This window comes from Semicossyphus pulcher, unplaced genomic scaffold, assembly GCF_022749685.1.
Source record: "Semicossyphus pulcher isolate SPU_LCO1_2020_fin unplaced genomic scaffold, fSemPul1.0.p SCAF_2, whole genome shotgun sequence".
NCBI classification, from domain to species: domain Eukaryota; kingdom Metazoa; phylum Chordata; class Actinopteri; order Labriformes; family Labridae; genus Semicossyphus; species Semicossyphus pulcher.
In genome coordinates, this window is record NW_027211693.1 from 12963518 (window position 1) to 12986406 (window position 22889).

Here is a 22889-nt window from a genome sequence, read left to right on the forward strand (position 1 = left end):
TAGTCAACAGCCTCCATCATCTGCTGGGGCAAGAACTCAAGCAGTAGCCACTTGGTACTTGGCACCATCACTTTCAACATAATGTGCTTGTTTGTTCAAGTTGTGATGTGAGAGACTGCTTTCCATTCCTAACATTTAATGAAAAGAGGTTATAACCTCATAGGTATAGTTTTAAACTAGGTCCGGGAACAAAGACCACACCTCAAACACATCCCATTTCAGCCATGTTTGTGTTTAAGCACACCTTATTCATTCCTTACCCCTTTGACTCTGCCTTCACATAAACTGTGACCGACATGACAGAAACACGCTTACCTTTACCATAGATTAGGAGCTCCTTCTCGACACTTCAGACAGCAATCTAATAAAAGGTCGCCAAACTCTAAGGGTCGGGGTCCTCTCCATCTCCTCTCACACAACCTTCACAACTCATAATGTATTAATTCCTCTCTTTGTGTAATGATTTTTATATTCTTAGGAAGGTTGGAAAAATGCATTTAAATCTGTGATCAGATCGATGGTCGGCAGATCTCATGATTAAAAGAATCAGTAATCGGTATCGAGTAAAATCCTGATCGGGGCATCCCTGGATCATACTTACGGAAGGGTTTGGAGATAAAGGATGTGATGATTAAAATGAACTTGCAATAGCCACCATGTTTGTGTAGTAAGTGAGGGCCACATAAAGAACACCACATTTAAACACTAAACCCAGAAAAAGAAATGAGCCCTTCAGAGTTAAATGCTGATGAAACATTTAATTAGCTTTACAAACAGAACCTGTCCATGTTGAGACTAAATGTTCAAGTGATCCTCACACTTGTGAGAAACGTGAGATGCTTCACATCACACGGACAAAACCACTGTGGGAGGAAGTGAACTTAGATGTATATTTAGATATCCAATCAGATTTGAAGATGTGGCTTTGATGACCACGTCACTATCTTTACTTATAAAGCAACTTAGAGGTCCCCTGAGCAGAGACAGTGTCAAGATGATCGCGTTATGGCTCACACTGCTTCTCCTTCATCAGGCCTGTAAGTGATACGCAATAATGACTGTGTCCAGATGTCTGGCTGAATGATTATTTAATGTTTAATTTATTCTTCCTTTATACTTGTATCTAGATGCGCTGGCTCCAGTGACCCAAGTTCAACTTGGTGAACCTGCAACCTTCACATGTGATTCACCTAATATTTTAAACAATGAAGCCTTCTGGTTCAAGCAGAGTGCTGGTGATGCTCTGAAATTGATTGTGAGACGATGGACAAATACAAACAATGTGTTTGGAGCAGAGTTTTCAGCTTCTAGATTTGATTTAAAAGTTAATGAGAAAATGAGCAATCTGACCATTTTGAGGACAGTTCAAGAAGACGAGGGAATGTATCACTGTGTAGTCCTGGAGTGGTATAAGATAACTTTGTGTGCGACATATTTGTCCATAAAAGGTAATTATGTGTTTTTTCAATGTCTAAGAATCAGCTACACTGTTTTAATGACTAAACAATTTTAAGAAAGAAATGCTTCATGTAGCAGTTGTTGAAAGGATTTCCAATTCATATACATTATATTCTAACATTTTAAATTAGGAATATTACTCCATGTTGGCAATGTGGAGATTTGACCCATGATTTAATCATCTGAACAATAGGCTCTTACTGCTACATTTCATCATGTCAAAGCATTTTATATTGTGTTTATTTTACTTTTGAACGTCTTCAAATACACAGGAAACACTCAGAGGACATCAAACTACACTGTTGTTCAGCGGCCGACAGTTTCTGATCCAGTCCGTCCAGGAGACTTGATGACTCTGCAGTGTTCAGTCCTCTCTGACTCTGAGAGTCAAACGTGTCCAGGAGGTCACAGTGTGTACTGGTTCAGAGCCGGATCAGATAAATCTCATCCACACATCATCTACACTGATGGAAACAGACGTGGTGGATGTGACGAGAGATCTGACACTCAGAGAAGCTGTGTTTATCGCTTCTCTAAGAACGTCAGCTCCTCTGATGCTGGGACTTACTACTGTGCTGTGGCCACATGTGGAGAGATACTGTTTGGAGACGGAACAAAACTAGAGCTTGGTATGATTATAAGTTCAGCACTGGAGGTGATCTTCATAATATTTTATTAACATCATGAATGAAACTTTCTTCTTTGTTCTCTAGAGCAAACAACAAGCTCTGAATTTGTTGCTCTGGTGATAGCGATAGTCTGCCTGGTCATTTCTGTGATTGGAAATATTGTTTTCATCTGTCACCGATCTCCGAGAGCAGCATGTGGACAATGTAAAGGTAAGAGTTGTTTACTGATTCAAACATTTGGTAGTTTTACTTGAAACGTTTATTGACTACAGGAAGTGTAACATCAAACAGGAGAGGACAAACCTTCACCTCCTGTTCTTAAATGAAATAGAAGATATCCATATCAGCACGTCACTGATATTTTGCACTATTTTGAGCCTCCACATTGCTGTTTATTCCATGTGTGCCTCAATAAACCTGAACAGGATGCACAAGTTATTAAGGACACTGTCCAAAAATGATGTTTTTAATGTTATATTTTAAACTAAAATGTACTGAAACAGCTGAGGATCTGATTTAAAAGTGAGAAAATTACATAATGTTTCTGTCTTCACTCAATTCAAGGAATAGAAAGCGCCTCTTTGCCAGCAAGACATGACAACTCCAACCCAAGAATAGATGATATTGTAAGTGATCAAAGAAAGTTGCATACTGTATAACTTTAACATAACTCCTAACTTGCTGTATACGAACACCATCATGTAATGAGAACTGTATTTGCTGCACAGACTGAAGGTGGACATGATCTGAACTATGCTGTGTTGCATTTTCACGGCGGGAAATCTACAAGAGGGAGGAAGACTAAAGAGTTAAAGACTGAAGACGGTGTCTATTCTCAAGTGAAATGCTCGATGTAAATGTCTATGAAAACATGTGGGGGGTTTTATACGACTGACCTTATAGTGTCTAACATGATTGTTGAGAGGAAGCAGACACTACTGTTTCTGCATCTACTTCTGAATGCATAAAATTACCCTTTATGTTACTGTGAGTTGATCCTTCCATCTTTTTATGTTTTACATCCTGTTGTTGTGTTTTAATGTCTTTTTAAATAATCTGAAATCTTCAGTAAAACATTGTCATGTCTTATTAAAGCATAAATATCTTTTTGTCTTTCTTACACGTGCGTCTCTGCTTTTCCTCAGTGATATTAGGTGCATTTACTTACAGCATTTAAGACACAATTAAACAAAGAGGTTAAACAGACAACAGAACACATAGTAAGGAAAAGGAAAGAAATGCACTTTTTCATTATATAAGTTTTAAATATTTGTTGTCTTTGTTACACACAAGAATTAAAGAACAAAAATAAGATTTATCTCCTGAAGCCCGTCTGGCCAAATAGGGTTGCCACCCGTCCCTAAAAATACGGAATTGTCCCGTATTTGACAATTAAAGGGCGTGTCCCGTTTTGAATCAATACGGGACGAGGTTTGTCCCATATTTCTGAGTTGTTATGAACGCAGCATTATCCCACCCGCATTCTGTGAAAAATGTTCGCTGGGGATAGGGAAAGACCGTCAGGGTCAGAGCCAATAAGAGGCAGAGGAAGGCGGGTCTCTTAGCGGAGAGCCAGTGGGAAACAATTTTGTGCCCTCTAAACCTATGCAAATGACATAAAGACTCTGCCTCGTACTCAAACGCACCCCAAAGTGCGCTGCAGAGCAAACAGCGTCTGTGTGCTCCGGAACCGCTTGCGCGTACTTCAGTGAGTCATGTTATGCAAACAAAAAGCACCTAGTTCACAAACGCCAGCTCGAACAGCAGGTGGTGGGAGCTGCGGTGCAGTATTTTAAGGGCTGTCAGGCTCAGAGTTTCCAGTGATCATTATAACAACTCAACCTTTTGTTGTTGAAAAACAAAATGTATTTGTCTGTAAAAACAATCTGTTAATAACGTTTTGTCATTATTATTATAATCGGGAGACCAATCAGTCCGTGGCTGTGCGAGGCTCAACCGCGGTACACGGACACACTTTGTCCACATTTCCGGAGCCGTTACGCAGGAAGGGTAATTATTATATGGATGGACTGTACACGCTGCTGCTACGCGCTTGTTTTAAAAACATAAAGCTGCGTTAAAGAGAGTAATACTAGTAAACACCTGTCGAGTCTGGACTTAACAGGAAGCTGTTCAAAGATCTGCCCCCTCCTCTCCCGTCTCCTCATCGATCTGTACATGCAGTTGAGGTCCGTCAGTGTGCGCGCAGCAGAGAGTGGAGTGAATTACCCCCTATGTTTACCAGCTGTTCTGGTCGAAAGAACTAACATAACAAACAGGCAGACTTCTCGCGCAGACCTGTAACTTCTCTATATAACTAGGCCCTCACTGGGCCATTCCTTTCAGAGACGGAGGCGCAATGCATGATGGGTGTTGTAGGAAAGTAGAATGGGTTTAAACCACAAGCTGTTTGTACAACTTTCTCCACAGCTAAGGCCAATTCAAAATATTATTGCTTCTATTGATTGCATAACACCAGCTTTGACTGACAGTGGCTTTTTCTCGGAATGAATTTGTCCTTTAAGGTTGAGGTTTACAGTCGGATACGTACGCATTTATTTAATACATGAATCAAAATATAGTGCCCATGTGAGGAAAAGAAACAACTATGGTATGTTATGATTACCCAATCTGGAAAATTGCATCCTTAAATGCTAATGGATTAACAGTAGGCTATATTAAAAAAACTTAATGAATAAATAAATAGATTCACTTACCAATAATGAAAACTGTGTTTTACTTAAATAGTTTTCTAAGATTTAAAAATGTTTCTAGATATTTCTGTGTGGTTTCACTGTTTGGGTGGCGTGACTGCAAACAATGAAATATTTGAGCCAAAACCCGTGTTCACACCACCCTATACAATGACTCAATTTCATTAACAATTTCTTATCCTACTCCTCCCCTATCTGTTCAGCTTATTTCTAATGTCCACTGGTAATAAAGCACATCAAACTTGAAGTATTAATCTTAATACTTTCTTGAAACCATGTTTTAAGTTATGATTTAACACCACTGGCGCATCACCAGACCTGTGGTGGTCGTGGCCCCGAGGAACAGGCCCCCGCTGTGGATGGCGTCCTTTATTTTTCTGCATGGAAGGTGGCAACCCCATGGCCAAACAGGAATGTGATCGACATCAGGGGGAAAACTTGAGTCAACATCGGCAGGGCATGCAAATCATGGAGACCTTCGATTGCTTTTGGGAATCAAAACAGACCCACAACTTATTGTTGTCATAGAAACAAAACCCACGTGCAGCGTTCTCTCACTGGGTGCAGTGTTTTTTCTCTCACAGCAGAAGTGCTTCATCCCAGCTCTCTCCAGCCGCCCTGCATGACTAATGTGAGCTTATGCTTGTGATGATTTGCTGGTTCGCCGGCGTTATTTGTCGTTTGGTCACGAAGCACAATGCCAGAGTCATGCAGTGTATTTATGTTAGAGCTAGCTGGCTAACCTTAGCATGCTTGCTAACGTAATTACGAACAAAATACTATCTGAGTGTGTGTGTCAGTTATCTAGCTTGACAAATAACTTCGCCAGCTAACATGACAAACAGTGTTGATTTTGTAAATTATGTAGCAGAACAAAGCAAATGTGCATAACAACCGATTGTTTTCTATTAGCCAATATCATTGCATTACCTGCCTAGGCTAAGGTTAGCCAGCCAGCTGTAAGCTGGCAACAAGCTACCGTTAGCTTGTCTGCTATCGCAGACGATTTGCCAGTTCGGCAACGTAGCAAAACACCCTTGAGTAGATAACATCAGCCAACTCGCACAGACTCTCTGGGCTGATCTGGCTGGTAATTGCATGGATCTGGCATTGTGCTTTGTAACCAAATGGCAAATTACTCAGTGTAGTTATGTTGGAGTTAGTTGGCTAACCTTAGCATGCTCGCTAACGTTATGACAACCAAAATACTATCCGAGTGTGAATATCAGTGTTGTCAGTCAAGCATGACAAATAACTTTGCTACCTGACATGATATTAACTGAGGTGTTATGACAAACTGTGTTGATTTTGGAAAATATGATGCAGGTCAACATGATACCGGTCAATGAACACGTCTCATAATTCCCCAAATGTTGCGGGAACTTTGAATAAGCCTGACAAGAAAGAGAACCTGTCCATGTTCACAGTAAATGTTTCAGAGTTCCTCAATCACTGAGAACCATGAATCTTGTCTGAATTAAAACTTAGAGTGAAAAAAACTGAGATGCCTCACATCACACAGACAAAACCACTGTGGCAGGAAATGATCTTTGTTTTATATTTAGATAACCAATCACATTTGAAGGTGTTGCTTTTATGACCACGTCATTGTCTACTCAAAGTTACTAAGAGGTCTCCGAACAAGAGACAGTGTCAAGATGATCGCGTTATGGCTCACACTGCTTCTCCTTCATCAGGCCTGTAAGTGATACGCAATAATGACTGTGTCCAGATGTCTGGCTGAATGATTATTTAATGTTTAATTTATTCTTCCTTTATACTTGTATCTAGATGCGCTGGCTCCAGTGATCCAAGTTCAACTTGGTGAACCTGCAACCTTCACATGTGGCTCGCCTGAGATTTTAAAGAATGACGCCTTCTGGTTCAAGCAGAGTGCTGGTGATGATCTGAAATTAATTGTGAGACAATGGACAGATACAGACAAAGTGTTTGGAGCAGAGTTTTCAGCTTCTAGATTTGATATAAAAGTTAATGAGAATACGAGCAATCTGACCATTTTGAGGACAATTCAAGAAGACGAGGGAATGTATCACTGTGGGGTCCTTGAGTGGGACAAGATAACTTTGAGTACGACATATTTGTCAATAAAAGGTAATTATGTGTTTTTTCAATGTCTTAGAATCAGCTACACTGTTTTAATGACTAAACAATGTTATGAAAAAAATGCTTCATGTAGCAGTTGTTGAAAGGATTTCCAATTCATATACATTATATTTTAACATTTTAAATTAGGAATATTACTCCATGTTGGCAATGTGGAGATTTGACCCATGATTTAATCATCTGAACAATAGGTTCTTACTGCTACATTTCATCATGTCAAAGCATTTTATATTGTGTTTATTTTACTTTTGAACGTCTTCAAATACACAGGAAACACTCAGAGGACATCAAACTACACTGTTGTTCAGCGGCCGACAGTTTCTGATCCAGTCCGTCCAGGAGACTTGATGACTCTGCAGTGTTCAGTCCTCTCTGACTCTGAGAGTCAAACGTGTCCAGGAGGTCACAGTGTGTACTGGTTCAGAGCCGGATCAGATAAATCTCATCCAGACATCATCTACACTGATGGAAACAGACGTGGTGGATGTGACGAGAGATCTGACACTCAGAGAAGCTGTGTTTATCGCTTCTCTAAGAACGTCAGCTCCTCTGATGCTGGGACTTACTACTGTGCTGTGGCCACATGTGGAGGGATACTGTTTGGAGACGGAACAAAACTAGAGCTTGGTATGATTATAAGTTCAGCACTGGAGGTGATCTTCATAATATTTTATAAACATCATGAATGAAACTTTCTTCTTTGTTCTCTAGAGCAAACAACAAGCTCTGAATTTGTTGCTCTGGTGATAGCGATAGTCTGCCTGGTCATTTCTGTGATTGGAAATATTGTTTTCATCTGTCACCGATCTCCGAGAGCAGCATGTGGACAATGTAAAGGTAAGAGTTGTTTACTGATTCAAAGATTTGGTAGTTTTACTTGAAACATTTATTGACTACAGGAAGTGTAACATCAAACAGGAGAGGACAAACCTTCACCTCCTGTTCTTAAATGAAATAGAAGATATCCATATCAGCACGTCACTGATATTTTGCACTATTTTGAGCCTCCACATTGCTGTTTATTCCATGTGTGCCTCAATAAACCTGAACAGGATGCACAAGTTATTAAGGACACTGTCCAAAAATGATGTTTGTAATGTTATATTTTAAACTAAAATGTGCTGAAACAGCTGAGGATCTGGATTTAAAAGTGAGAAAAGTACATAATGTTTCTGTCTTCACTCAATTCAAGGAATAGAAAGCGCCTCTTTGCCAGCAAGACATGACAACTCCAACCCAAGAATAGATGATATTGTAAGTGATCAAAGAAAGTTGCATACTGTATAACTTTAACATAACTCCTAACTTGCTGTATACGAACATGATCATGTAATGAGAACTTTATTTGCTGCACAGACTGAAGGTGGACATGATCTGAACTATGCTGCGTTGCATTTTCACGGCCCGAAATCTACAAGAGGGAGGAAGACTAAAGAGTTACAGACTGAAGACGGTGTCTATTCTCAAGTGAAACGCTCAATGTAAATGTCTATGAAAACATGTGGGGGGTTTTATACGACTGACCTTAAAGTGTCTAACATGATTGTTGAGAGGAAGCAGACACTACTGTTTCTGCATCTACTTCTGAATGCATAAAATGACCCTTTATGTTACTGTGAGTTGATCCTTCCATCTTTTTATGTTTTACATCCTGTTGTTGTGTTTTAATGTCTTTTTAAATAATCTGAAATCTTTAGTAAAACCTTGTCATGTCTTATTAAAGCATAAATATCTTTTTGTCTTTCTTACACGTGCGTCTCTGCTTTTCCTCAGTGATATTAGGTGCATTTACTTACAGCATTTAAGACACAATTAAACAAAGAGGTTAAACAGACAACAGAACACATAGTAAGGAAAAGGAAAGAAATGCACTTTTTCATTATATAAGTTTTAAATATTTGTTGTCTTTGTTGAAGTTTATTTAAAGATTTGGACTGTAAAGAAACTGAAACAGCTCAAATTTTAGTGACTGATAAATGTCACATTTGACAGTGCTTGAAACACGAGGGACCACCAGGAAGCAGCTTAATGCACGTTAGTTCTCTAGGGTGAGTAAAGCCACAGCTTTTGGCTTTCAGCAAATACTTACTTTAAAGATTCTTTTGAGGCCTCTTGCCTATATCCTGCTTTTGTTGGTGCAGCACAAACCTCGTCACACGATCCCATGCGCAGGTTGAAGTCTCATCTTTGGCAGTCAAACTGTTGCAGGCTTCTCTCGGATGTTTTTTCTTTTAAACAGTGCCAACCTTTCAGGACAACTGGTGCTGCTTGAGTTTCAGCTCACTTTATGGGTGCAGGGCATCTCCAGTTAGAAAGTCCAGGGCATATGAGAATAAAAGAGACTACTTTTTTGATTTGTTTCTGTATTGTCTGAAGGAAACAGGGGTCATGGGGGCATGTTGGGTGTGATCTTCACTTCTTTTATCTAAGATATACTTATTGTCCTTTCTAAGGATTTGAAAGAGGTCCTTACTTGTTCACTGCTCCCATGTTGAAAGTGCTTGACGTTCTCTGTATTCAGTATAACTGTGTCTGCCCAAAGGTCTGTGTGGTCTCTGCAGGTCTTCCTCACCTGGTATGAGATTTAGGGACGAGGCCAGTTAGTGGAGAGTTCCTCCTGCTATAAACTCCTCGGGGGTGATGGTGATCCTGCAGGCCCAGAGGTCATGTTGACTGAGGATAAATGAGAAAGTATTTAGTCAATATCATCCCCTACATGCTGAATGAAGTAGAAGCAGTGTGACCCCTAACACGATCATCTTGACACTGTCTCTTGTTAGGACAACTCTTAGTTATGATGTGACTGAACATGGTGACATGGTCATGATAGGTCAAACCTTCAGTTGCATCTCATTGGTTATCACACAATATACAATGAAAGAGCATTTCCTGCTACACTGGTCTTGTCCTGGTTTATGTGAAACATACAACCTCTGAAGAAAAAAACAGATGTGGTTCTGAGACGTCTGATCTCACCACAATGTCTGAGACGCCTCCCACCTGTTTGTTTGCAATGTACTCTGCTGTTACAGCCACCGCCTACACCTCCTTGTGCACCGATCAGCCATAACATCATGACCACTGACAAGTCGAGTGAATAACATTGATTATCTCGTTACAATGGCCTCATTCAGTGGGTGGGATACGTTCGGCAGCAAGTGAACATTTTGTCCTTGAAGTTGATGTGTTGGAAGCAGGAAAAATGGGTAAGTGTCAGGATGTTTGTGACTTTGCCAACTAAAGAACTGGGTCAGAGCATCTCCAAAACTGCAGCTCTTGTGGGGTGTTCCTGGTCTGCAATGGTCAGTATCTACCAAAAGCAGTCATAGGAAGGAAAACCAACGACAGGGCCAAGGATTATTGATGCGGATTATTTGGAGCGAAGGCTGGCCTGTGTGGTCCAATCCAACAGAAGAGCTACTGAAGCTCAAATTGCTAAAAAGGTTAATGCTAGTTCTGATAGAAAGGTGTCAGAACACACAGTACGTTACAGTTTTATGCGTATGAGCCTGCCTTGCTGCAGACCAGTCAGGTGCCCATCCTGATCCTCATCCACCACTAAAAGTGCCTACAATGGGCGCATGAGCATCAGAACTGGACCACAGAGCAATGGAAGAAGATGGCCTGGTCTCAGGAATCATGTTTTTCATTTTCATCATGTGGATGGCTGGGTCCATGTGTGTCATTTACCTGGGGAAGACATGGCACCAGGATGCACTATGAGAAGAAGGCAAGCCGGCGGAGGCAGTGTGATGCTTTGGGCAATGTTCTGCTGGGAAACCTTGGGTCCTGCCATTCATGTGGATGTTACTTTGACACGTACCAACTAACTAAATATTGTTGCAGACCAAGTACACCCCTTCATAGAAGCAGTATCTCCTAATGGTGTGGCCTCTTTCAGCAGACTGCAAAAATCCTTAAGAAATGGTTTGAGGTTTGAACACAACAAGTTCAAGGGGTTGACTTGGCCTCCAAATTCCCCAGACCTCAATCCAGTCGAGCATCTGTGGGATGTGCTGGCAAACAAGTCCAATTCATGGAGGCCCCACCTCGCGACTTACAGGACTTAAAGGATCTGCTGCTAACATCTTGGTACCACATACCTCAGCACACCTTCAGAGATCTAGTGGAGTCCATGCTTCGATGGTCAGTGCTGTTTTGGTGGCAGGGGATCCTACACAATATACGGCAGGTGGTCATAATGTTATGGCTGTATAGTGTTATGCTATGGTGTATATGCACGTATAAGAGTACGGCTGAGTGTGTATTTTTTCCTGAATATTCCTGCCCACCTGTGCTGCAGGCCTGAGAAGCCTGATTGGTGCCAGGCCCAGACAGTGCAACAATCAGAAACTGGGTTGTAACATCTGCACTGGACATCAAAACACTTTTCAGCCAGACTAAGGGAGTTTCAAGGTCAGGGACATACCAAACTATCAAGTACTGCTTTGGCTTGTTGTTGCACTGGCACAATGTCTGACACCTGTTACTGGATCCCAATTCGCAGCCTATCTGCAATCTCCACCATCCCCCAAAACCCCATAGAAAGCCAGAGCTTAGTCAACAGCCTCCATCATCTGCTTGGGCAAGAACTCAAGCAGAAGCCACTTGGTACTTGGCACCATCACTTTCAACATCATGTGCTTGTTTGTTCAAGTTGTGATGTGAGAGACTGCTTTCCATTCCTAACATTTAATGAAAAGAGGTTGTGACCTAGGTCCGGGAACAAAGACCACACCTCAAACACATCCCATTTCAGCCATGTTTGTGTTTAAGCACACCTTATTCATTCCTTACCCCTTTGACTCTGCCTTCACATAAACTGTGACCGACATGACAGAAACACGCTTACCTTTACCATAGATTAGGAGCTCCTTCTCGACACTTCAGACAGCAATCTAATAAAAGGTCGCCAACCTCTAAGGGTCGGGGTCCTCTCCATCTCCTCTCACACAACCTTAACAACTCATAATGTATTAAATAAAAAAATGCATTTAAATCTGTGATCAGATCGATGGTCGGCAGATCTCACAATTAAAAGAATCAGTAATCGGTATCGAGTAAAATCCTGATCGGGGCATCCCTGGATCATACTTACGGAAGGGTTTGGAGATAAAGGATGTGATGATTAAAATTAACTTGCAATAGCCACCATGTTTGTGTAGTAAGTGAGAGCCACATGAAGAATACCACATTTAAACACTAGACCCAGAAAAAGAAATGAGCCCTTCAGAGTTAAATGCTGATGAAACTTTTAATAAGCTTTACAAACAGAACCTGTCCATGTTGAGACTAAATGTTCAAGTGATCCTCACACTTGTGAGAAACGTGAGATGCTTCACATCACACGGACAAAACCACTGTGGCAGGAAGTGAACTTAGATGTATATTTAGATATCCAATCAGATTTGAAGGTGTGGCTTTGATGACCACGTCACCATCTTTACTTATAAAGTAACTAAGAGGTCTCCTAACAAGAGACAGTGTCAAGATGATCACGTTATGGCTCACACTGCTTCTCCTTCATCAGGCCTGTAAGTGATACGCAATAATGACTGTGTCCAGATGTCTGGCTGAATGATTATTTAATGTTTAATTTATTCTTCCTTTATACTTGTATCTAGATACGCTGGCTCCAGTGACCCAAGTTCAACTTGGTGAACCTGCAACCATCACATGTGGCTCGCCTGATATTTTAAACAATGAAGCCTTCTGGTTCAAGCAGAGTGCTGGTGATGCTCTGAAATTAATTGTGAGACGATGGAAAAATACAAACAAAGTGTTTGGAGCAGAGTTTTCAGATTCTAGATTTGATTTAAAAGTTAATGAGAAAATGAGCCATCTGACCATTTTGAGGACACTTCAAGAAGACGAGGGAATGTATCACTGTGTAGTCTTGGAGTGGTATAAGATAACTTTGTGTGCGACATATTTGTCAATAATAGGTAATTATGTGTTTTTTCAATGTCTAAGAATCAGCTACACTGTTTTAATGACTAAACAATGTTATGAAAAAAATGCTTCATGTAGCAGTTGTTGAAAGGATTTCCAATTCATATACATTATATTCTAACATTTTAAATTAGAAATATTACTCCATGTTGGCAAAGTGGAGATTTGACCCATGATTTAATCATCTGAACAATAGGTTCTTACTGCTACATTTCATCATGTCAAAGCATTTTATATTGTGTTTATTTTACTTTTGAACGTCTTCAAATACACAGGAAACACTCAGAGGACATCAAACTACACTGTTGTTCAGCGGCCGACAGTTTCTGATCCAGTCCGTCCAGGAGACTTGATGACTCTGCAGTGTTCAGTCCTCTCTGACTCTGAGAGTCAAACGTGTCCAGGAGGTCACAGTGTGTACTGGTTCAGAGCCGGATCAGATAAATCTCATCCACACATCATCTACACTGATGGAAACAGACGTGGTGGATGTGACGAGAGATCTGACACTCAGAGAAGCTGTGTTTATCGCTTCTCTAAGAACGTCAGCTCCTCTGATGCTGGGACTTACTACTGTGCTGTGGCCACATGTGGAGAGATACTGTTTGGAGACGGAACAAAACTAGAGCTTGGTATGATTATAAGTTCAGCACTGGAGGTCATCTTCATAATATTTTATTAACATCATGAATGAAACTTTCTTCTTTGTTCTCTAGAGCAAACAACAAGCTCTGAATTTGTTGCTCTGGTGATAGCGATAGTCTGCCTGGTCATTTCTGTGATTGGAAATATTGTTTTCATCTGTCACCGATCTCCGAGAGCAGCATGTGGACAATGTAAAGGTAAGAGTTGTTTACTGATTCGAACATTTGGTAGTTTTACTTGAAACATTTATTGACTCCAGGAAGTGTAACATCAAACAGGAGAGGACAAACCTTCACCTCCTATTCTTAAATGAAATAGAAGATATCCATATCAGCACGTCACTGATATTTCGCACTATTTTGAGCCTCCACATTGCTGTTTATTCCATGTGTGCCTCAATAAACCTGAACAGGATGCACAAGTTATTAAGGACACTGTCCAAAAATGATGTTTTTAATGTTATATTTTAAACTAAAATGTGCTGAAACAGCTGAGGATCTGGTTTAAAAGTGAGAAAAGTACATAATGTTTCTGTCTTCACTCAATTCAAGGAATAGAAAGCGCCTCTTTGCCAGCAAGACGTGACAACTCCAACCCAAGAATAGATGATATTGTAAGTGATCAAAGAAAGTTGCATACTGTATAACTTTAACATAACTCCTAACTTGCTGTATACGAACACCATCATGTAATGAGAACTTTATTTGCTGCACAGACTGAAGGTGGACATGATCTGAACTATGCTGCGTTGCATTGTCACGGCCCGAAATCTACAAGAGGGAGGAAGACTAAAGAGTTAAAGACTGAAGACGGTGTCTATTCTCAAGTGAAATGCTCGATGTAAATGTCTATGACAACATGTGGGGGGTTTTATACGACTGACCTTAAAGTGTCTAACATGATTGTTGAGAGGAAGCAGACACTACTGTTTCTGCATCTACTTCTGAATGCATAAAATGACCCTTTATGTTACTGTGAGTTGATCCTTCCATCTTTTTATGTTTCACATCCTGTTGTGTTTTAATGTCTTTTTAAATAATCTGAAATCTTTAGTAAAACCTTGTCATGTCTTATTAAAGCATAAATATCTTTTTGTCTTTCTTACACGTGCGTCTCTGCTTTTCCTCAGTGATATTAGGTGCATTTACTTACAGCATATAAGACCCAATTAAACAAAGAGATTAAACAGACAACAGAACACATAGTAAGATAACAGATTTGGACTGTATAGAAACTTTAACAGCTCAAATTTTAGTGACTGATAAATGTCACATCTGACGGTGCTTGAAACACGAGGGACCACCAGGAAGCAGCTTAATGCACGTTAGTTCTCTAGGGTGAGTAAAGCCACAGCTTTTGGCTTTCAGCAAATACTTTTTTTAAAGATTCTTTTGAGGCCTCTTGCCTATATCCTGCATTTGTTGGTGCAGCACAAACCTCGTCACACGATCCCATGCGCAGGTTGAAGTCTTATCTCTGGCAGTCAAACTGTTGCAGGCTTCTCTCGGATGTTTTTTCTTGTAAACAGTGCCAACCTTTCAGGACAACTGGTGCTGCTTGAGTTTCAGCTCACTTTATGGGTGCAGGGCATCTCCAGTTAGAAGGTCCAAGGCATATGAGAATAAAAGAGACTTTTTTTTATTCTTTTCTGTATTGTCTGAAGGAAACAGGGGTCATGGGGGCATGTTGGGTGTGATCTTCAATTCCTTTATCTAAGATATACTTATTGTCCTTTCTAAGGATTTGAAAGAGGTCCTTACTTGTTCACTACGTTCACTGCTCCCATGTTTAAAGTGCTTGATGTTCTCTGTATTCAGTATAACTGTGTCTGCCCAAAGGTCTGCATGGTCTCTGCAGGTCTTCCTCACATGGTATGAGATTTAGGGACGAGGCCAGTTGGTGGAGAGTTCCTCCTGCTATAAACTCCTCGGGGGTGATGGTGATCCTGCAGGCCCAGAGGTCATGTCGACTGAGGATAAATGAGAAAGTATTTAGTCAATATCATCCCCTACATGCTGATTGAAGTAGAAGCAGTGTGACTCCTAACACGATCATCTTGACACTGTCTCTTGTTAGGAGAAGTCTTCGTTATGATGCGACTGAACATGGTGACATGGTCATGATAGGTCAAACCTTCAGTTGCATCTCATTGGTTATCACACAATATACAATGAAAGAGCATTTCCTGCTACACGGGTCTTGTTCTGGTTTATGTGAAACATACAACCTCTAAAGAAAAAAACAGATGTGCTTCTGAGACGTGTGATCTCACCACAATGTCTGAGACGCCTCCCACCCGTTTGTTTGCAATGTGCTCTGCTGTTACGGCCACCGCCTACACCTCCTTGTGCACCCATCAGCCACAGTATGACCTGGGGAAGACATGGCACCAGGATGCACTATGAGAAGAAGGCGAGCTGGCGGAGGCAGTGTGATGCTTTGGGCAATGTTCTGCTGGGAAACCTTGGGTCCTGCCATTCATGTGGATGTTACTTTGACAAGTACCAACTACCTAAATATTGTTGCAGACCAAGTACACCCCTTCATAGAAGCAGTATCTCCTAATGGTGTGGCCTCTTTCAGCAGACTGCAAAAATCCTTAAGAAATGGTTTGAGGTTTGAACACAACAAGTTCAAGGTGTTGACTTGGTCTCCAAATTCCCCAGACCTCAATCCAGTCGAGCATCGGTGGGATGTGCTGGCAAACAAGTCCAATGCATGGAGGCCCCACCTCGTGACTTACAGGACTTAAATGATAATATAATGTAATGTTATGCTATGGTGTATATGCACGTATAAGAGTACGGCTGAGTGTGTATTTTTTCCTGAATATTCCTGCCCACCTGTGCTGCTGGCCTGAGAAGCCTGATTGGTGCCAGGCCCAGACAGTGCAACAATCAGAAGCTGGGTTGTAACATCTGCACTGGACATCAAAACACTTTTCAGCCAGACTAAGGGAGTTTCAAGGTCAGGGACATACCAAACTATCAAGTACTGCTTTGGCTTGTTGTTGCACTGGCACAATATCTGACACCTGTTACTGGATCCCAATTCGCAGCCTATCTGCAATCTCCACCACCCCCCAAACACCCCATATGTGCTTGTTTGTTCAAGTTGTGATGTGAGAGACTGCTTTCCATTCCTAACATTTAATGAAAAGAGGTTATAACCTCATAGGTATAGTTTTAAACTAGGTCCGGGAACAAAGACCACACCTCAAACACATCCCATTTCAGCCATGTTTGTGTTTAAGCACACCTTATTCATTCCTTACCCCTTTGACTCTGCCTTCACATAAACTGTGACCGACATGACAGAAACATGCTTACCTTTACCATAGATTAGGAGCTCCTTCTCGACACTTCAGACAGCAATCTAATAAAAGATCGCCAAACTCTAAGGGTCGGGGTCCTCTCCATCTCCTCTCACACAACCTTCACAACTCATAATGTATTAATTCCTCTCTTTGTGTAATGATTTTTATATTCTTAGGAAGGTTGGAAAAATGCATTTAAATAGGTGATCAGATCGATGGTCGGCAGATCTCACTATTAAAAAAAAAATCAGTAATCGGTATCGAGTAAAATCCTGATCTGGGCATCCCTGGATCATACTTATGGAAGGGTTTGGAGATAAAGGATGTGATGATTAAAATTAACTTGCAATAGCCACCATGTTTGTGTAGTAAGTGAGAGCCACATAAAGAATACCACATTAAAACACTTAAAGAGAGTAATACTAGTAAACACCTGTCGAGTCTGGACTTAACAGGAAGCTGTTCAAAGATCTGCCCCCTCCTCTCCCGTCTCCTCATCGATCTGTACATGCAGTTGAGGTCCGTCAGTGTGCGCGCAGCTGAGAGTGGAGTGAATTACCCCCTATGTTTACCAGCTGTTCTGGTCGAAAGAACGAACATAACAAACAGGCAGACTTCTCGCGCAGACCTGTAACCTCTCTATATAACCAGGCCCTCGCTGGGCCATTCCTTCCAGAGAGAGAGGCGCAATGCACGATGGGTGTTGTAGGAAAGTAGAATGGGTTTAAACCACAAGCTGTTTGTACAACTTTCTCCACAGCTAAGGCCAATTTAAAATAATATTGCTTCTATTGATTGCGGAGAACACCAGCTTTGACTGACAGTGGCTTTTTCCAGGGATGAATTTGTCCTTTAAGGTTGAGGTTTACAGTCGGATACGTAAGCATTTATTTAATACATGAATCCAAATATAGTGCCCATGTGAGGAAAAGAAACAACTATGATATGTTATGATTACCCAATCTGGAAAATTGCATCCTTAAATGCTAATGGATTAACAGTAGGCTATATTAAAAAAACCTAATTAATCAATAAATAGATTCACTTACCAATAATGAAAACTGTGTTTTACTTAAATAGTTTTCGAAGATTTAAAAATGTTTCTAGATATTTCTATGTGGTTTCACTGTTTGGGTGGCGTGACTGCAAACAATGAAATATTTGAGCCAAAACCCGTGTTCACACCACCCTATACAATGATTCAATTTCATTAACAATTTCTTATCCTACTCCTCCCCTATCTGTTCAGCTTATTTCTAATGTCCACTGGTAATAAAGCACATCAAACGTGAAGTATGAATCTTAATACTTTCTTCAAACCATGTTTTAAGTTATGATTTAACACCACTGGCGCATCACCGGACCTGTGGCGGCCGTGGCCCCGAGGAACAGGCCCCCGCTGTGGATGGCGTCCTTTATTTTTCTGCATGGAAGGTGGCAACCCCATGGCCAAACAGGAATGTGATCGACATCAGGGGGAAAACTTGAGTCCTCATCGGCAGGGCATGCGAATCATGGAGACCTTCGATTGCTTTTGGGGATCAAAACAGACCCACAACTTATTGTTGTCATAGAAACAAAACCCACGTGCAGCGTTCTCTCACCGGGTGCAGTGTTTTTTCTCTCACAGCAGAAGTGCTTCATCCCAGCTCTCTCCAGCCGCCCTGCATGACTAATGTGAGCTAATGCTTGTGATGATTTGCTGGTTCGCCGGTGTAATTTGACGTTTGGTCACGAAGCACAATGCCAGAGTCATGCAGTGTATTTATGTTAGAGCTAGTTGGCTAACCTTAGCATGCTCGCTAAAGTTATAACTAACAAAATACTATCCGAGTGTGTGTGTCAGTTATCTAGCTTGACAAATAACTTCGCCAGCTAACATGACAAACAATGTTGATTTTGTAAATTATGTAGCAGAACAAAGCAAATGTGCATAACTACCGATTGTTTTCTATTAGCCAATATCATTGCATTACCTGCCCAGGCTAAGGTTAGCCAGCTACCGTTAGCTTGTCTGCTATCGCAGACGATTTGTCAGTTCGGCAACGTAGCAAAACACCCTTGAGTAGATAACATCAGCCAACTCGCACAGACTCTCTGGGCTGATCTGGCTGGTAATTGCATGGATCTGGCATTGTGCTTTGTAACCAAATGGCAAATTACTCAATGTAGTTATGTTGGAGCTAGTTGGTAACCATGCTAACCTTAGCATGCTCGCTAACGTTATGACAATCAAAATACTATCCGAGTGTGAATGTCAGTGTTGTCAGTCTAGCATGACAAATAACTTTGCTACCTGACATGATATTAACTGAGGTGTTATGACAAACAGTGTTGATTTTGGAAAATATGATGCAGGTCAACATGATACCGGTCAATGAACACGTCTCATAATTCCCCAAATGTTGTGGGAACGTTGAATAAGCCTGACAAGAAAGAGAACCTGTCCATGTTCACAGTAAATGTTTCAGAGTTCCTCAATCACTGAGAACCATGAATCTTTTCTGAATTTAAATTAGAGTGAAAAAAACTGAGATGCCTCACATCACACAGACAAAACCACTGTGGCAGGAAATGATCTTGTTTTATATTTAGACAACCAATCACATTTGAAGGTGTTGCTTTTATGACCACGTCATTGTATATTCAAAGTAACTAAGAGGTCTCCGAACAAGAGACAGTGTCAAGATGATCGCGTTATGGCTCACACTGCTTCTCCTTCATCAGGCCTGTAAGTGATACGCAATAATGACTGTGTCCAGATGTCTGGCTGAATGATTATTTACTGTTTAATTTATTCTTCCTTTATACTTGTATCTAGATGCGCTGGCTCCAGTGACCCAAGTTCAACTTGGTGAACCTGCAACCTTCACATGTGATTCACCTTATATTTTAAACAATGAAGCCTTCTGGTTCAAGCAGAGTGCTGGTGATGCTCTGAAATTAATTGTGAGACGATGGACAAATACAAACAAAGTGTTTGGAGCAGAGTTTTCAGATTCTAGATTTGATTTAAAAGTTCATCAGAATATGAACAATCTGACCATTTTGAGGACAGTTCAAGAAGACGAGGGAATGTATCACTGTGTAGTCCTGGAGTGGAATAAGATAACTTCATTCATTACATATTTGTCAATAAAAGGTAATTATGTGTTTTTTCAATGTCTTAGAATCAGCTACACTGTTTTAATGACTAAACAATGTTATGAAAAAAATGCTTCATGTAGCAGTTGTTGAAAGGATTTCCAATTCATATACATTATATCCTAATATGTCAAATTAGAAATATTACTCCATGTTGGCAATGTTGAGATTTGACCCATGATTTAATCATCTGAACAATAGGTTCTTACTGCTACATTTCATCATGTCAAAGCATTTTATATTGTGTTTATTTTACTTTTGAACGTCTTCAAATACACAGGAAACACTCAGAGGACATCAAACTACACTGTTGTTCAGCGGCCGACAGTTTCTGATCCAGTCCGTCCAGGAGACTTGATGACTCTGCAGTGTTCAGTCCTCTCTGACTCTGAGAGTCAAACGTGTCCAGGAGGTCACAGTGTGTACTGGTTCAGAGCCGGATCAGATAAATCTCATCCAGACATCATCTACACTGATGGAAACAGACGTGGTGGATGTGACGAGAGATCTGACACTCAGAGAAGCTGTGTTTATCGCTTCTCTAAGAACGTCAGCTCCTCTGATGCTGGGACTTACTACTGTGCTGTGGCCACATGTGGAGAGATACTGTTTGGAAACGGAACAAAACTAGAGCTTGGTATGATTATAAGTTCAGCACTGGAGGTGATCTTCATAATATTTTATTAACATCATGAATGAAACTTTCTTCTTTGTTCTCTAGAGCAAACAACAAGCTCTGAATTTGTTGCTCTGGTGATAGCGATAGTCTGCCTGGTCATTTCTGTGATTGGAAATATAGTTTTCATCTGTCACCGATCTCCGAGAGCAGCATGTGGACAATGTAAAGGTAAGAGTTGTTTACTGATTCAAACATTTGGTAGTTTTACTTGAAACGTTTATTGACTACAGGAAGTGTAACATCAAACAGGAGAGGACAAACCTTCACCTCCTATTCTTAAATGAAATAGAAGATATCCATATCAGCACGTCACTGATATTTTGCACTATTTTGAGCCTCCACATTGCTGTTTATTCCATGTGTGCCTCAATAAACCTGAACAGGATGCACAAGTTATTAAGGACACTGTCCAAAAATGATGTTTTTAATGTTATATTTTAAACTAAAATGTGCTGAAACAGCTGAGGATCTGGTTTAAAAGTGAGAAAAGTACATAATGTTTCTGTCTTCACTCAATTCAAGGAATAGAAAGCGCCTCTTTGCCAGCAAGACGTGACAACTCCAACCCAAGAATAGATGATATTGTAAGTGATCAAAGAAAGTTGCATACTGTATAAATTTAACATAACTCCTAACTTGCTGTATACGAACACGATCATGTAATGAGAACTTTATTTGCTGCACAGACTGAAGGTGGACATGATCTGAACTATGCTGCGTTGCATTTTCACGGCCCGAAATCTACAAGAGGGAGGAAGACTAAAGAGTTAAAGACTGAAGACGGTGTCTATTCTCAAGTGAAATGCTCGATGTAAATGTCTATGAAAACATGTGGGGGGTTTTATACGACTGACCTTAAAGTGTCTAACATGATTGTTGAGAGGAAGCAGACACTACTGTTTCTGCATCTACTTCTGAATGCATAAAATGACCCTTTATGTTACTGTGAGTTGATCCTTCCATCTTTTTATGTTTTACATCCTGTTGTTGTGTTTTAATGTCTTTTTAAATAATCTGAAATCTTTAGTAAAACCTTGTCATGTCTTATTAAAGCATAAATATCTTTTTGTCTTTCTTTCACGTGCGTCTCTGCTTTTCCTCAGTGATATTAGGTGCATTTACTTACAGCATTTAAGACACAATTAAACAAGGAGGTTAAACAGACAACAGAACACATAGTAAGGAAAAGGAAATAAATTATCTTTTTCATTATATAAGTTTTAAATATTTGTTTTTGTTAAAGATTATTTAAAGATTTGGACTGTAAAGAAACTGAAACAGCTCAAATTTTAGTGACTGATAAATGTCACATCTGACAGTGCTTGAAACACGAGGGACCACCAGGAAGCAGCTTAATGCACGTTAGTTCTCTAGGGTGAGTAAAGCCACAGCTTTTGGCTTTCAGCAAATACTTTTTTTAAAGATTCTTTTCAGGCCTCTTGCCTATATCCTGCATTTGTTGGTGCAGCACAAACCTCGTCTCACGATCCCATGCACAGGTTGAAGTCTCATCTCTGGCAGTCAAACTGTTGCAGGCTTCTCTCGGATGTTTTTTCTTGTAAACAGTGCCAACCTTTCAGGACAACTGGTGCTGCTTGAGTTTCAGCTCACTTTATGGGTGCAGGGCATCTCCAGTTAGAAAGTCCAAGGCATATGAGAATAAAAGAGACTTTTTTGATTCTTTTCTGTATTGTCTGAAGGAAACAGGGGTCATGGGGGCATGTTGGGTGTGATCTTCACTTCCTTTATCTAAGATATACCTATTGTCCTTTCTGAGGATTTGAAAGAGGTCCTTACTTGTTCACTGCTCCCATGTTTAAAGTGTTTGACGTTCTCTGTTTTCAGTATAACTGTTTCTGCCCAAAGGTCTGTGTGGTCTCTGCAGGTCTTCCTCACCTGGTATGAGATTTAGGGACGAGGCCGGTTAGTGGAGAGTTCCTCCTGCTATAAACTCCTCGGGGGTGATGGTGATCCTGCAGGCCCAGAGGTCATGTTGACTGAGGATAAATGAGAAAGTATTTATTCAATATCATCCCCTACATGCTGAATGAAGTAGAAGCAGTGTGACCCCTAACACGATCATCTTGACACTGTCTCTTGTTAGGAGAACTGTTAGTTATGATGCGACTGAACATGGTGACATGGTCATGATAGGTCAAACCTTCAGTTGCATCTCATTGGTTATGTCACAGCCCGGCTCTTAGATTGCGACAAAAACGGGAGACACA

General features: G+C 40.6%; 3 protein-coding genes across 3 annotated transcripts; all 3 read left to right on the plus strand.

Annotated features, from left to right (window-relative positions):
- The first annotated feature begins 994 nt into the window (after positions 1-994).
- LOC138597780 (uncharacterized) lies at positions 995-2944 on the plus strand. Its single transcript, XM_069669292.1, has 6 exons — positions 995-1037; positions 1128-1448; positions 1731-2087; positions 2172-2297; positions 2652-2713; positions 2816-2944. The coding sequence occupies exons 1-6, from the start codon at positions 995-997 to the stop codon at positions 2942-2944; spliced, it is 1038 nt and encodes a 345-aa protein (XP_069525393.1).
- Positions 2945-12416: 9472 nt separating this feature from the next.
- On the plus strand, positions 12417-14366 carry LOC138597788 (uncharacterized). Its single transcript, XM_069669300.1, has 6 exons — positions 12417-12459; positions 12550-12870; positions 13153-13509; positions 13594-13719; positions 14074-14135; positions 14238-14366. The coding sequence occupies exons 1-6, from the start codon at positions 12417-12419 to the stop codon at positions 14364-14366; spliced, it is 1038 nt and encodes a 345-aa protein (XP_069525401.1).
- A 5160-nt stretch (positions 14367-19526) lies between these two features.
- On the plus strand, positions 19527-21476 carry LOC138597896 (uncharacterized). The gene is made up of 6 exons (XM_069669453.1): positions 19527-19569; positions 19660-19980; positions 20263-20619; positions 20704-20829; positions 21184-21245; positions 21348-21476. The coding sequence occupies exons 1-6, from the start codon at positions 19527-19529 to the stop codon at positions 21474-21476; spliced, it is 1038 nt and encodes a 345-aa protein (XP_069525554.1).
- Positions 21477-22889: the final 1413 nt, after the last annotated feature.

What these genes read in the sequence shown, in the direction of transcription:
- LOC138597780 (XM_069669292.1), top strand. Translation starts at nt 995, where the DNA reads ATGATCGCGTTATGGCTCACACTGCTTCTCCTTCATCAGGCCT. An exon ending in GACATATTTGTCCATAAAAG is followed by an intron (nt 1,449 to 1,730) that starts GTAATTATGTGT and finishes TCAAATACACAG; the next exon opens with GAAACACTCAGAGGACATCA. An exon ending in ACCCAAGAATAGATGATATT is followed by an intron (nt 2,714 to 2,815) that starts GTAAGTGATCAA and finishes TTTGCTGCACAG; the next exon opens with ACTGAAGGTGGACATGATCT.
- LOC138597788 (XM_069669300.1), top strand. Translation starts at nt 12,417, where the DNA reads ATGATCACGTTATGGCTCACACTGCTTCTCCTTCATCAGGCCT. An exon ending in GCTTCTCCTTCATCAGGCCT is followed by an intron (nt 12,460 to 12,549) that starts GTAAGTGATACG and finishes ACTTGTATCTAG; the next exon opens with ATACGCTGGCTCCAGTGACC. An exon ending in AGCATGTGGACAATGTAAAG is followed by an intron (nt 13,720 to 14,073) that starts GTAAGAGTTGTT and finishes ACTCAATTCAAG; the next exon opens with GAATAGAAAGCGCCTCTTTG.
- LOC138597896 (XM_069669453.1), top strand. Translation starts at nt 19,527, where the DNA reads ATGATCGCGTTATGGCTCACACTGCTTCTCCTTCATCAGGCCT. An exon ending in TACATATTTGTCAATAAAAG is followed by an intron (nt 19,981 to 20,262) that starts GTAATTATGTGT and finishes TCAAATACACAG; the next exon opens with GAAACACTCAGAGGACATCA. An exon ending in ACCCAAGAATAGATGATATT is followed by an intron (nt 21,246 to 21,347) that starts GTAAGTGATCAA and finishes TTTGCTGCACAG; the next exon opens with ACTGAAGGTGGACATGATCT.